Raw genomic sequence first — 15,335 nt, 5'->3', positions numbered from 1 at the left:
GAATTGCTCCTGGACAGAAGTTTGAAATGTAGGACATGTCCTGGAAAAGTAAGACTTCTGGTCACCCTGATGTACATCTTGATGCGGCTTGGCCACATGAGTCCCAGCTTTCATGGGTGAAATGTTTGAGGGTTCGTTGGTCCTGGCCTCTGCTTCTATAAGGTCTTAACTTTCTTGACCTCTGTCTCTCATTTCTTGCAGCATCGATGGCGTATTTGACGTTGCCCTCTATGCCAACGTTTTGGTCTCTCCCAGTGGCAGCATCACGTGGCTTCCTCCAGCCATCTACCGCAGCGTCTGCTCCATTATTGTCACCTACTTCCCCTTCGACTGGCAGAATTGCTCCCTTGTATTCCAGTGAGTCTTTGCTCTTTGTTGTCACCTTTGCAACTTGGGCAGAAGGAGCGATTCAGAAATAGCAACCATGGAGCTGTACATTATTTGGAGAGTTTCATCTTTCTCTTTTTCACTTCTGGTGTTCTCTCCTACTGTTCTGCAGAAGTATGTAGTGATGGACGTCTTCTTCTTGTTGTTGTGAGCCTCCAAGTCATTTCTGACTTGTGGTGATCCTAAGGTGAACCTACGATGGGGTTTTCGTGGCAAGAGTTATTCATTTTGCCATTGCCTTCCTCTGAGGCTGAGAGAGAGGTGCCCAAGGTCACCCAGTGAATTTCATGACCAAGCAGGAATCGAACCCTGGTCTCCAGAGTCATAGCCCAGCACTCAAACCACTGCACTACTCTGGCTCCCAGTGTTGGCCCTTATGATCCTTTCCAACCCTATAAGTCTGTCAAGTTCAGATATGCATGCAAATCACCTAGCAGCAAAGTGTGGTACAAAGTGTGTTTGGGTGTGGTTTGGGACTAGAGTTGCCACCTTGAATTGGGGAGAGGCTGCTTACTGGTTGACATAACCTGGAGCAGTAGGATGTACAGGATTCCCCTGCCTTTTGACAACTCGCTTTCTGACAACATGTTTTTTTGATGCTTGCAAATTACAGACAGGTTCCATTAATGTGACAAGGGATCCACTCTTTCATCAATTCATCTTTCCTACAAGGCTTGCTTTGGACCATTTCCATGCCCGTGCGCATGGTCCCAAAGTTTGCTTATAGAAAGGGTGTATCCCTTCTTGAATTAATCAAACTTATCTGTGCAAGTTATAAGTGTGGAGGTTGTGAGTTCGATCCCAGGGCTCCAAGTATTAACTGAGCCTCCCATCCTTTCATCAGCTGGTAAAATGAGTACCCAGCTTGCTGGGGGCAATTGGCTTACAAAGCGCTTAGAGAGTGCTTAGCAGTATAAAGCGGTATAGAAATGTAAGTGCTATTGTGACTGCTCTATTCCTAGAGCCGTTTTGAGAGGGACCACAAGGGAAAACAGAGGATTTGGGGGATAGAAATGGCTTCTGGAATGTTTGAAGGGATCAGATGAGAGTGTTTTTGTATTTTCATGCAAGTCCCGGGGGGGGGGGGGGGAGTCAAAGGTTTTCTAGAACAAGCGGTTTTCACCTACCAATGGAAATAGAGTAAGGAGGGTGCCAGTCTAGGATGGGAGCATGGAGTCCGGGGGCAGCCACTGGGAAGGCGCTATGTTCCAACAGGTGTACCTTCTCTCTGTCCTCACAACCCCACACTGGCTCTGACTTTGCTTGTGACTCTGTGTTTACAAGGTCACGGACCTACAACGCCCATGAAATCAATCTGCTCTTGACAGTGGAAGAAGAGCAGACAATTGAATGGATTTTTATTGACCCCGAAGATTTTACAGGTAAGCATATCTAAGCAGAGCTACTATCTGTGTCCTTATAAGGATTTTTTAAAATGTAAGAATTATGCTGTTTAAGTACACATGTTTAAAACAGCACTAAATACCAGCTTGCCTATCCAGGTAATTTTTAAATTATAAAATGTCAAGCATGAGTTGATTAATTTTAATATGTGGTAGTCTTACATGCTCTTTTAACTGTTATTATCCTTTTAAAACTGGTGTTATGCATCTATTCTGTTGCTCTGTTTTAATTGGTTGTTGTTCCCCACCTCGATCCATAGACATCCTTCTCCTCCTCTTCTTCTTATTGCATCAGACCAGTTGCCACGCTAGATGGGGAATATGAGAGTTGCAGTACAAAAACCTGGCTTTTACATCCGATCAAGGACTGATCTAACCTATCATCTTGCTTCCAACAGTGGGCAGCCACAGTGCTGTCCTCACCTCTGGTGTCATCCGGTGTGAGGGTGGCTGTTGAGGAGGCCAGATAGTCAAAAGGGTGCCCCCGGTCCTCTCCTTTGCCATGGTGGTGGAAGTCTCCGTGTGAGGAGGATTCTGCCACTGTAGGAAGCCGGGGGGGGGGGGGGGGCTGACAAAGTGCCATCCCTCTTGGGTGTCACCCGCTGTGGACCACACACTCCACACACCCCTAGTAAGACCACTGAGCAGCCAAGTGAGTTGAGCAAGCCAGGAAGGCAGGACCGGGAGTCACTCTTTTTCTTGGATGTCACCTGTTGTGGGCTGCACACCAGGTGACCCCACACACCTCTAGTGATGCCACTGGGCAGCCAACTGAGTCAGGCAAGCCCGACCAATGCTTGACACCCCACACACTCCTAATGACACCACTGGGAAGCCAAGTGAATTGGGCAAGCCAGGAGGCCCTGACTGGGTGTCATCCGTCTTCTGGGGAGTCTCACAGAGTGGATTGCACCCTCCCACACCCCCCCAGTGTTGAAGAGCCATGTGACTTGGGCAAACCAGGAGGGCCTGGGCAGGTGTCTTCCCTCTTCTGGGGTGTCACCCAGTGTGGATTGCACATTCCCAATGACTCCACTGGGCAGCCAAATGGACAAGCCAGGAGGGCCTGATCACCTGTTACCCCTCTTCTGGGGTGTCACCTGATTGAGCGCACACCTCACACACCCCAGTGACAGCACTGGCAGCCAAGTGACTTAGGCAAGTCAGGATGGCCTGAGCAGGTGTCAGCCCTCTTCTGGGGTGTCACCCGATAAGGACTGCACATCCCACACACCTCTAGTGACACCACTGGGCAGCCTGGTGACTTAGGCAAGCCAGGAGGGCCTGCTCAGGTGTCACCCCTATTCTGGGCTGTCACACTGTATGGGCTGTACACCCCACACACCCCTAGAGATACCACTGGGCAGCCAAGTGAATGGGGAAAGCCAGAAGAGCCTGACCGGATGTCACCTCTCTTCTGGGGGCTGCAGACTACAACCCAGCAAGCCCCCCCCCCCCCCCGGGATACCAGTGGGAATCCAAGTGACAGGCAAACTCACAATTTCTTGAAAGCAGCATACTTTTGCTCTTGTTCATTCCTGCCATGAGGCACTGAGGGCTAGACTGCATATGAATATGGAGTCCCCATTTAGCTTTCATGGCTAGGCATAATGGTTGCTAGATCTATTTTCCATTTCCATCTATTTTAAAAATACCATTTAAGCCAATAATCATCCTCACAGTGTATAGCAAATAACTCCAGAAGTTAATCCGCTATGTTTATAATGTCTTGTTTGCTTGTCCTGATCTGCCTCCAGTCAGCTTTCCTGGACTTCTGATATTATGAGAAAGAAAGAAAGAAAGAAAGAAAGAAAGAAAGAAAGAAAGAATTGTCCTCTTTTTTCTTCAATATCTCAATATCTCTCTTCATGTTTTAGGAAATGACATGGCTGTATGGAACCCTGTGGGTATAGGAGGGTACAAAGCATTTTGAGCCCTTCTTAGCTGTAGAGTGGGAGGACCAAGTCATCCCATGGGGAGAAAAAAATATTTAGCTGGGAAAACTGTTTTAAATTTTTCTGTCCGTAGATGTTCAACAGTGTGCGGGGCAATAAATGCAGAAGAATGCACAAGCTAGGAGAAGCTGCAGCAGTTTGCTTTTGCCTGACTCTACAGGGAAGGGCAAGATTCTCCCACCTCCTCTGCTCTTCCCTGTTGAGTTAACTGAGTGCAAACTACATTTCTACTTTGAATTCAGTTTGCAGCAACTGAAGTAAGCTAAGGACAAAGGCAGAAGGAGGGAGGGGCAGAAGGAAATCAGGAGAATTTAAAAACAGCTGAAAAAGAAGGAATGATAGTGGATCAGTTGGAGCTCTCCCTGCCAAATGGGCACAGCTGGGAAACAGAATGGTTTCCCAAAGCTGCATCCTATCACCTTACCTGTTCAACTTGTACACAGAAAATATCATATGAAGAACAGGCTTAGACTCAGAAGGAGGAGGAGTGAAGACAGAAGGATGGAATATCAACAATCTAAGATATGCAGATGACACCAGTGCTGAGGATGCCACAGATGGCCAAAAAGACAAACAAATGGGTCCTAGAACAGATCAATCCTAAACTCTCCCTGGAAGAAAGAATGATGAAATTGAGGCTGTCGTACTTTGACCGCATCATGACAAGGCAGGACTCAGTGGAAAAAACAATGATGTTGGGGAAGGTCGAGGGAAGCAGAAAGAGAAGAAGATGGACAGAGTCAATCACAGAGACCATGGGCCTAAGCAGAGTGGATGAAGACAGGGAGTCTTGGAGATGCCTCATTCACAGGGTTGCCATGAGTTGGGATTGACTCAAAGGCAGTTGACAACAACAACTATGTGAAAGGGCCCACGCAAGGGTTCTGGAAGCAGAAAGTTAGCCCCTGAACCTACCACAGTTGCCCACCCCATGTAACAGCCTCCCAAATGGGAATGTTTTCTTTGGTTCCATGGACACTCCACTTCCCGATAAGAACCAAGCAAATGAGTTCTTCCTGCTCTTTCTTTCTCTTTCAGCCTCTGCTATTGCTAACAGTTACATTTCAGCTGACTGATCCAGGGACGCAGTTGTCCTGAGCAGCTGCTACTGCCATTCTCCATCTTGTTTGAACAGCATATTGAAGGCACAAGCGTCTTCTTTTGGCCGTGAGAGGCTTTTAATTTTTCATTACAGGGACAAGCTGGTGATTTTAGACTGTTAAAAAGCCATTGCTCCAGCAGATGTGACAAGAGGGTGGAAAACACATGCAGAGCAGCATAATAGCTTGTTATGCATGGCTTTGCCTCACAGGTGGGAGAAGAAGAGAGAAAAAGAGATGAAAATGAGAGCTTTTGCTGCAGCAAGCTCAGACTTTAGGGACTGAGCACCTGGCAAGATTAGCTCTCCACTCCTTCAAATCCCAGCATCTGGCTGAAATCCCTTTGCCATGGAAGGGAGTAAACTGGATACAGCTCCAGGCATCCAGGTTGAGATGAACTGACTTATGCTATTATGGGTATAGCCATAGTACTCTGGCTTAACTGTCTAACCCTCACTTTGATCTGGAGCACTTTGCTCAGGGTTTACTTTTATCAATTTAAACAAGCCAGATCTTTTGGACCACAGTGTCCAGAATGGAATCATAGAATCACAGAATTGTAAAGTTGGAAGAGATCTCAAAGGCCATCCAGTCCAACCCCATTCTGCCATGCAAGAATACACAATCAAAGCACCCCAAAAGATAGCCATCCCACCTCTGCTTAAAGACTTCCGAAGAAGGAAACTCCACCATCCTCTGAGGAAGTGTGTTCCACTCTGAAACCTCTCTTACTGTCTTACTGGAATTCTAAAGTTAATAACGTATGGTCGATAATGAAAGGTCAGTAATGTATGTTGAGTATGCCCAGAGGAAGGCAACCAAAATGGTGAAGGGTCTGGAAACCATGCCCTTTGAGGAAAGACTTAAGGAGCTGGGGATGTTTAGCCTGAAGAAGAGATAGTTAAGAGGTGATATGATAGCCCTGTTTCAGTATTTGGAGGGGTGTCATATTGAGGAGGGAGCAAGCTTGTTTTCTACTGCTCCAGAGAATAGGACTTCTGAATTTGAGCCCAGTTCAGAAAAGGTAAGTCAGGCACCGGAGACAGTGCAATAAAGTCCCTTGACTAGTTCTTTCACAGCTGGCTTCCAAGTCCTAGTCTACTTATTTCTTGACTTCAGTCTCCATTCTGATTAATGACTATTTCAATGTCTTCATTATCTCCTTTAAAGTTATGTAAATCATATGTGGTCTTTATTTTTATCTTCTTAATGGTCAACTGTAAATCTGCCTTTGCACTTTCTTCCTTAGCTTTCTTCAGGAATCGTTCCAAGTCTTTGCCATTTTCTGCAAGTAGTATGGTGTCATCTGCATATTCCTTCCTCCACTTTTCATGCCTCCTTCCTCTGAGTTGTTTTACATATGATATGTTCAGCATACAAGTTAAACAGATAGGATAATAAAATCCAGACTTTCATGATCCCTTTGCCAACTGGAAATCATCCTGCTTCTTCATATTCTGCCCTAATGGTAGCCTCTTGTTTTGAGTACAATTACACATAAGGACAAATCATGTTGTGCATAGTGATCCAGAGTTTTTCATTCTCTATCCAATCAATGGCTTTGCTATAATCTATAAAGCACAGGCTGATTTTCTTTTGAATTTCTTTGATGCTCTCCGTTATCCAACGTTACCTAGTTATTAGTTATGCATGCACCATTAATTAGGCCATGTAAAACATGGGCCATGGGTTTTAGAAATACAAAGTATGTTAAGTTTCCTAAGATGCTATATTCCAGGCTGGGTTCAAGAATTCATGGCAATCTGGTTATGGCCACGAACTGAACTGTAGAGATGTAAGTATCAAGTGTTGGACGAACACTCTGGGCCATTGCTTTCAGATGCACCATGATTATTGTGGCCTGTCTCTCTTCCTATAAAATGGCTCCCCTCATCTTCCTACAGAGAATGGAGAATGGGCAATTAAACATCGGCCGGCTAAGAAGATAGTGAACGACGGATCCTTCACGCCAGATGATACCGGGTACCAGCAGATTGTCTTTTTTCTCATAATCCAGAGGAAGCCCCTCTTCTACATCATCAACATCATCATCCCTTGCGTGCTCATTTCCTCAGTGGCGGTGGTTGTGTACTTCTTGCCTGCCAAAGGTGAGCAATGCTGTGTTACTAGGCAGTCTGTCGCCAGAAGCTTTCAGGAGGTGAATCTGCTCCGGACTTTTGTGTGAACTTTAAAGAAGATAACTAGGATGCTGGACCCTATCCCCAAAGACCATGTGGGGGAAAAAATTACTTCCACCAGGGGATTGGTGGCTAGTGAATACCATGCTGATGGAGCAGTGAATTCAGGTTTTAATCCAAACTGAGTCCAACATGCTAGACCTGCCGTGGGTACAGGCTTTAGTCCAGTGATGGCAAACGTTTTATAGACTGAGTGCCCAAACTGCAACCCAAAACCCACTCAAATATCGCAAAGTGCCATGTCCCTCTGACTTTCTAGTAACACACTCTGGTGAACTCTGTGCTGAGGTGATGTCGTGTGTGCCCACAGAGAGGGCTCTGAGTGCCACTTATGGCACTCGTGCCATAGGTTCGCCACCACTGCTTTAGTCTCTTTATAATTCAGCCTAAAACCCAAAGCAGATTCACTGCTCAAATGACATGGAAGCCACCAATACCACAGCGACCAGTCCTCTGGTAGAATTAATGTTTTGGCTCAAAATGGTTGATTGTGGCCCCAAGGTTTCTAGTGGTGGTGGTGAACTATAGATAATTTTGCTGCATTTGGGAACATGGAGGAGGGATCCTTTAGTCTTAAGATCCTTTTGTATGTCTCACAACCCAATGAATCTAGAACTGTGGGCACAGGTAACTGGGTTTCTCAGAAGCAGCATCCTGAGGTGTAACATCCAACTAAAGGCAGTCAGATTGACTCCATCCCTTCAAGTTTCCAGTGGGCAGCGGAAACAGGCATGATAGCTGCCCATCCCAGTCCAATCCAAAAGGGCTCTTTTTATGTTCTGAACATTTTGAGGACTGCAGGTGGCTTGAAATGGAAGGATTCCTATAAGCATACTTCCAGACTTAGGAGTGTGTATTTCTGCTGCCATGTTGTTAAGGGGAAATGTTGTCAAAACTGTTGGTTGCGCATGGTGTCAGAAGAAATGCAGTTAGGAATACAGGTGTCAACCTCTTGGCCCTGACAGGTTTTTTTAACCAAATCTGGTTCACCTCTGATTGCTTTGAAGCCTAATATACACCCTCCAATATTTTGCAGATGGAAACCAGGATCCTTACGGCCAAGCAACAGTGGGATATGGTCACGAGGGCAAAAGTTATTAATGGGGGAAAACATATGAGTTTGGTGGGGCACCAGTACTCTTTGGCAGAGATGGTTAAACACGTTGAAAAACTACAGATCTCAGCATTCCATAGACTGGAGCTACAGCACTCAAAGTGGTGTCAAACTGCATTACTTCTACAGTGTAGATGCACCCTTCACGTTCCTCCTTCCCGAATAACAACGAATCTCTTCTTATTTCTGCAGCGGGTGGCCAGAAGTGCACTGTTTCCATCAATGTCCTCCTAGCCCAGACTGTCTTCCTCTTCCTGATTGCCAAAAAGGTGCCAGAAACATCCCAGGCAGTGCCACTCATTGGCAAGTAAGTATTTCCAAATTAAAAGACTCAAGATGTTCCACCAGCATCCTTCTGGGTGTCATTTACTGGTACTCACCTCCAAGAAAATGCCCCTTGAGACCCTTAAGAGTGCAGTCTTGTTGATTCAGTTGTGTCGACTGACCAGATGCCCAGGTCCATGTCATACTGCCCAAGAAGGCTAGGCTATTCTGTAGCCAACACAGGGCTTTTCTCAGTAGCAGTAGCTGTATTGTAAAACTCTCATCAGGCTGGTTTGGTGGCCTTTATTTTAAAAAAGCACAACATTTTAAATCTGTTGTTAAACAATTCAAAATTATATACTTTGGCTAAAATTCAATATTGCTTTTAAGACCTTAATTGGAATACTGTATCCACATAATTCAAAAGGGATATTGATAAGCTGGAGCGTGTCCAGAGGAGGGCGAACAAAATGGTAAAAGGTCTGGAAACCAAGTCCTATGAGGAGTGTTTAGGGAGCTGGGTATGTTTAGCCTGGAGAAGAGTATGGGACATGGTAGTCATGTTTAAATATCTGAAAGCTGTTATACTGAGGATGAAGCAACACCTCTCTAAACGCCTTTCTGCTGCTCCGGAGACTAGGACAAAGGGCAATGGATGCAAAGTACAGGAAAAGATATTCTGGCTAAACATTAGGAAGATCCTCCTGACAGTAAGAGCTCTTTGACAATGGAACATACTCTTTCCCCGGAGTTTGGTGGAGTCTCCTTCCTTGGAGGTCTTTAAACAGAGGCTGGATGGCCATCTGTCAAAGGGGATGCTTTGATTGTGAGTTCCTGCATGGCAGAAGGGGGTTTGGTCTGGATGGCCTTTGTGATCTCTTCCAACTCTATGAGCCTAAAGATTTGAAACATAGAGTTATGGATTCGTAACTGCACTATATTCATTAAGACTATGTAGTCTTACTGTAAAGCCGTGCAAATGCCCTCTTAGCCCACCTTGAGAGCCAGCAACTGCAGTCCATTCAGTTTCCAGTTGGGATAGAAGGAGGAGGATGCAGCATGTGAGGCTGCACCAATTATAAGCAAGATTGCTGTTGCAGTTCCTCTTCACATCCTCACTTAATGCTGGAAGGGGTAGGGCTGGAAGCATCCTCTTCCTTGCATCTCAGTCGCCTGATGAAGTCTTTCACTCAGTGCAGTGACTGGCTGTTATGGTGGATTTGGGGAGTCAGACAATGAGACATTATAGTTTTCTCTGAAGATGCCAGCCACAGATGCTGCTGGCGAAATGTCAGGAAGAAACTCTTCTAGAACATGGCCACAGAGCCCGAAAAACCCACAAAAAGCTATGGATGCCGGCCATGAAAGCTTTCGACTTCACGAGACAAGTTACACATTTGGAGGCGATATAGGAGATCGCCCATCTTTCACAAATCTCATTAAGATACAGGTAGAGTCTCCCTAATCCGAAATTCCGAAATACTCCAAAAACCAAAACTTTTTTAATGGGTGGCTGAGATAGTGACACCTTTGCTTTCTGATGGCCAAGTGCGCACACACTTCTCTTTCATGCACAAACTTATAAAACTATTTGTATAAAAATATCTCTGGGTTATGTTTGTAAGGTGTCTATGGAAAACAAATGAATTTTGTGTTTAGACTTGGATGCCATCTCCCAAATATCTCATTCTGTATGTACATAAATGCAAGGTATCTCATTAAACAAAATACCTCATTAGGCATGGTATTCCAAAATCCTTCCCAAAATCTGAAATCCAAAAACAGAGCCTCAACCCATAATATAATATAATATAATATAATATAATATAATATACGGTTGGCCCTCCATTTTCATGTGGGTTCAATTCTGGACCCCCCCCCCCCTGCAAAAATGGAGACTCACCAATATTCAAACCCCCATAGACTTGAACGGGTGCATGCACACAGGGTGCCCATTTCGGGAGTGCGCCCTATTGGATATAATGGAGGTCGTCCCTCCGTGAATATTGAAGACCGCGGACCTCAAATCTGCAAGAAAGGAGGGGCGACTGTATATATAACATAATACAGTGGATCTTTTATATCGGTGGGCTGGCAATCCACAGATGTAACTGCTTATGGGTTGCCACAGCCTTATTATTCAATGGCAGCATATTCACACAAAAGCACTGATGTAACCACATGCATATCACTTCCATTGAACAATATGGACTGTGACTATCTGTTTTCTGCCATGTTTGTGTGGTTTTTTTTTTTTTTTTTGGGGGGGGGGGGCTGGAACTAATCCTCTATGGATGGGAAGGATCCATTGTATATTAATTTGTCCTTTGCTTAAGAAGCGGGGCTTCTGGGTCCTGAGTTTTAACAGAATGAAATTAATACTACAGAATTATGCAGAACATCCCGTTGTTATTTTTTAAACTGCAGAAGGAACTCGGACTAAAAGGAAGTCTTTTGCTTCCCTGACTGCTAGGCAAGATTTCTTCTCCAGCCTTGTGAACTCTTTTTCCAACACCTCTCTAAAGCTGTTTGTTAATTCCACACTCTGAATTAACCTTATTATTATTATTATTATTATTATTATTATTATATGTGCTAATTGCTCTTAAATTCTAACGATAAATTCATACTCTGTGTGTGTGTGTCTTCAGGTTGCCTGCCGACTTAGCTAGTACTTTTATTACTGGGGTGAGCCATACATCCCTATGACAGCAATCGTGGCCTTGCACTTGAATTATAAAACAGCTGGTCAGTTTCAAGGGGACAAGCCATTGTGCAAAAGAGCTTAAGTTTTGGAAGGGTTTCAGGGAATAAAAGAGAAGATTGAGCTTATTTCAGTTGCTCAGCGTGGTATCAATCTGAAAGGCTCAGAGCCTCTAAATAGGATCAAAAACTCAGTGGGGAATAATGGAAAATTCTGTCTACCTTGTTGATAATTAGAGTCGGTTCAAAACATTCCCTGGTATAAAGTTTTGATGCTGAGTACTTTCCATATAGTGGCCTTCTCTTGTTCAGAGCAATGAACATGTACCTGGCCCATACAAGAGGGGTAACATGACTGAGGCCTGTCTGCATGGACCAAATAAAATGTCCTCCCCTGTTCCCATGGCAAGGTGTCCTGATGATGCAGAGCCAAAGCCCTGGTTCTGGTGTGAAGTATCTGGAGAATCATAGAATCCTAGCATTGGAAGAGACTGCAAGGGCCATCCAGTCCAACCCCATTCTGCCATGCAGGAACTCACAATCAAAGCATCCCTGACAGATGGCCATCTAGCCTCTGCTTAAAGACCTCCAAAGAAGGAGACTCAACCACACTCCAGAGAATGGGACCTGGAGCAATGGATGCCAGCTACAGGAAAAGAGATTTTATCTAAAATGGCTTGGGCCCAGGGTACTTGGAGGACCGCCTCTCCCCATATAATCCGCCCCGCACTCTTCCAACATCTGGCACAAATTTGTTGGAGGTCCCTAGGTCACATTTTGTGAAGACCTCACAGAGGGCTTTTGCCATGGCTGCCCCTTCTCTTTGGAATAAGCTCCCTGTAGAACTCCGCTCCGCCGCTTCATTAGCCTCTTTTAAGAAAAATTTAAAAACGCATTTATTTCGGTTGGCCTTCCCACCTTAGTTAATTGTTTCTTCTCTGCCCCTGTCCTTTTTCCTTTGACCCCGGACTATCGTAAATTGATTCTTCCCATTTCTTGCCCTTGACATACATATTTTATTGATTCCTGTTCCCATTTTTTGTAGCAATGTTTTTAACCTTATATTGTAACTGTTTTATCTTGTATTGTAATGTTTTAACTTTTGTAAGCCGCCTTGATCATTTCTATGGAAAGGCGGGGTAGAAATAAAAATTATTTTATTATTATTATTATTATTATTATTAAAGAGTACGAAGAATTTCCTGATGGTAAGAGCTGTTCAACAGTGGAATAGGCTGCCTCAGAAAGTGGTGGAGTCTCCTTTTTTGGAGGTTTTTAAAGAGGGGCTAGATGGCCATCTGTCACAGAGAGTGCTTTAATTGTGTCTTCCTGCATTGCAAAATGGGGATGCTTTGATTGTGAGTTCCTGCATGGCAGGTGGTTGGACTGGACGGTCCTTGGGGTCTTTTCCAATTCTATGATTCTGTGAAGCAGCAGAAAACAAGCTTGCTCCATCCTCAATATGACACCCTTCAGGGACATAGCCAAGTTGGGGGGGGGTTCTTGGGGTCCGGGCCCCCCCTCCATTAGAAAAATGAATGGTGTGTGCTGCTGTGCCACCGCACTCAAGCCCCATTATAATGGTGGCACTTAGTCTGGACCCCCCCTTCCCAAAATCCTAGCTACGTCCCTGCACCCTTTCAAATATTTAAGCAGGACTATCATGACACCCTTAACGTTCTCTTCTTCAGGCTAAACATATTCAGCTCCTCAAGTCTCTCTTTAACACACTGAAAATATTTTCTTAAAACCTCACCAGTTGCTTTGGATCTTCCCAGAAGATCTGGACCCGTCTGTTTTGATGTTGTTTGCAATGCGTGTGCCATCCGGGTCTGCTGCCACTGCCACATTGCTCATTCTGAGGGCAAAACAAGGTTCCCAGCCCTGTGATCATTGCTGGGTGTCTCAGTCTGATCTCAGAACAACTAATGTGTTATAGTAGTGGCAGTGCTGGATGTCACAGTGCAATGTGCATGTGAACAGGTATAGTATGAGTCTGCATCACAGCGGAGGGACCAGATAATGGGGGGTTGTCAGGGCAGCTTCAGAACCAGAATACTCCAGGAGTGACCTGTGCAATCACCAAATGAACCAGCCTTATACTATACTTGTATAGACAATGCCTGGATCAGTATCTGGCCCATGCAGACACTGCCTGAATCAACATCATATTTTTGGTGGGTTTTTTGGGCTATGTGGCCATGTTCTAGAAGAGTTTATTACTGATGTTTTGCCAGCATCAGTGGCTGACCTCTTCAGAGAATGCTGACATGGAAGTGAGTGGGGGATACACACACACACACAAAACACATATATTGTGTGGCCCTGGGTAGGAAAGAGTGATTTCCATGTTAATCTGTGTATTGTTCTGTTGTTGAATGGCAAGGCCTCCGGATGGGAGGACAGGCATAGAGGATTTGTGACTGTTTAATTAGTGGCCCACTGTCTGCTGGGAAAACCCCTGACTCTGGGTGGTTTTCATTTGCATTTGCTGAGTCCTGACTTTGCTGTTTTTCAGGACTGGTAACCAACTTTGTCCACTTTAAGGGGTTATTTTTTGCATCAGAAATAAACTCTTCTAGAACCTGGCCATATAGCCCAGAAAACCCACCAAAAATACGGATGGTGTCCATGAAAGCCTTCGACTTCAACATTATATTATTCAAAACCTCAACAATGAAATTCCTTCCAAAAAGAAAGCTAGCACATCAAGGAGGATAATTTCCCCTGACCATGACAGTGGTAGGACTTAAGCCTGTTGTTGTAGACTCAGGTCTCTGATTTCTGAAATGAACTCATGGCCTGTTTCTCCAGCCTCTAGTCAACCAGTCTGTGATGCCAACTGACCAGTGTGCTCTTTTCTTGTTTCCATAGGTACTTAACCTTTCTACTAGTGGTCACCATAGCTATAGTAGTGAATGCCGTTATTGTACTGAATGTTTCTTTGAGGACCCCCAACACCCATTCCATGTCCAAGCGAGTCCGGCAGGTAGGTCCAGGGGGTGATACTACCATGGCCTTCCGAAAGGCTGGTAACTGGCTTGTAGAGGATGTTTGCTCACATGTTCTTGCCCTATTGCATTCCCAGTCTTGGACTGTGTCTTTTTCTTAAAACAAAACATCCCACCTTTTCAGGCTAGAGGCAAAAGAAAGAGGATTTGTTCCTGGGTGAAAAATGAAAGGGTAGAGCAATACGTTAAGCTAGTACTAAAAATTCCTCAATTATAGATATAGAAACTCCCATAAAAAGTGATTGAATAAAAGTGGTATGCAAGAACAAGGATAGTGTGGGACTCAAGTGATGGGTTGCCATAAGGACGGTCAGGTTAGCTTTGGAATGGAATGGCCTTGCAGGGTGGCTTTTCAGTAAGTTTGGATTTAGGCATTGCAGAGGGAGGAAGGGAATGCCAACCTTCTCGCTGCCTGGAAAAATGCCATCCATGCATGTAAGGGAACCTTATACATACAAATGTCTCCAGCGGAATTCCAATAGTTATTTAGTTCCTTCTTAGTTGCTTTCCAAGACTTAAAGGATGTATCCACACTGTACAATTAAAGCAGTTTGACACCACTTTAACTGCCATGACTCTATCCTGCAGAGTCCTGGGATTTCTAGTTTGGTGAGGTATTCAGCCTGGTCTGTCAGAGAGCTCTCCAAACTACAAATCCCAGAGTTATGCAGGATAGAAAGCCTTATCACATGACAAAAGAAAGCTGAGATGGAGTGGTAGAAAAGTGGCTTTCTTCCCTCTGTGCATGACATAAAGACTTCCATTCTCTTAAGGAGGGAGATGGTCATAGAAGCATGCATTTCGTGAAGCTGGAAAAATCAATTTGGCAAAAAGCACGCTTTTATAACCATCTCTTTCAGAAAGGAGAATGGAAGTGCCACGACAGCATGCAGAGAGGCACAGAGAAAACCACTACTCTCGCACTCGGTCTCCGTTTCTCTGGTCATGCAATAAGGCTCAAAGTCCCAACAGTTAAAGTGCTGTCAAACTCATTTTGCAGTGTGACTACCCTCCTAGTCTTCTTCTGATTTCTTGACTTGAGTCTCAGTTTTGATTAATGACTGAGCCAGGGTATAATAGAAGTCCCATGGACTCCATCTATTTCAGGAGCCTTTCCTGGAATAGTATTTTCTCATTTTCTGGACCTGTAATTTCCTTAGCAAAGATATGGCTATGGGCAGCTTGCCAACTGGCCATTAA

General features: G+C 44.7%; 1 protein-coding gene across 2 annotated transcripts in view; it reads left to right on the top strand.

The window, feature by feature from the left end:
- LOC149317872 (acetylcholine receptor subunit gamma-like) overlaps window positions 1-15,335 on the top strand; it is a 63,337-nt gene that overhangs the window by 40,999 nt on the left and 7,003 nt on the right. For both annotated transcript variants that reach the window (XM_089507394.1, XM_089507395.1), the window contains exons 5-9: window positions 202-357; window positions 1,672-1,769; window positions 6,750-6,953; window positions 8,350-8,464; window positions 13,999-14,113. In XM_089507394.1, coding sequence (XP_089363520.1) covers window positions 202-357; window positions 1,672-1,769; window positions 6,750-6,953; window positions 8,350-8,464; window positions 13,999-14,113 — 688 coding nt within the window. The remainder of the gene's footprint in view (window positions 1-201; window positions 358-1,671; window positions 1,770-6,749; window positions 6,954-8,349; window positions 8,465-13,998; window positions 14,114-15,335) is intronic.

Source organism: Sceloporus occidentalis, unplaced genomic scaffold, assembly GCF_023333645.1.
Source record: "Sceloporus occidentalis isolate IW3139 unplaced genomic scaffold, rSceOcc1.0.p SCAF_2, whole genome shotgun sequence".
NCBI lineage: Eukaryota > Metazoa > Chordata > Lepidosauria > Squamata > Phrynosomatidae > Sceloporus > Sceloporus occidentalis.
The sequence above is the reverse complement of the archived record's forward strand: the minus strand, read 5'-3'. Positions and strand labels throughout refer to the sequence as shown.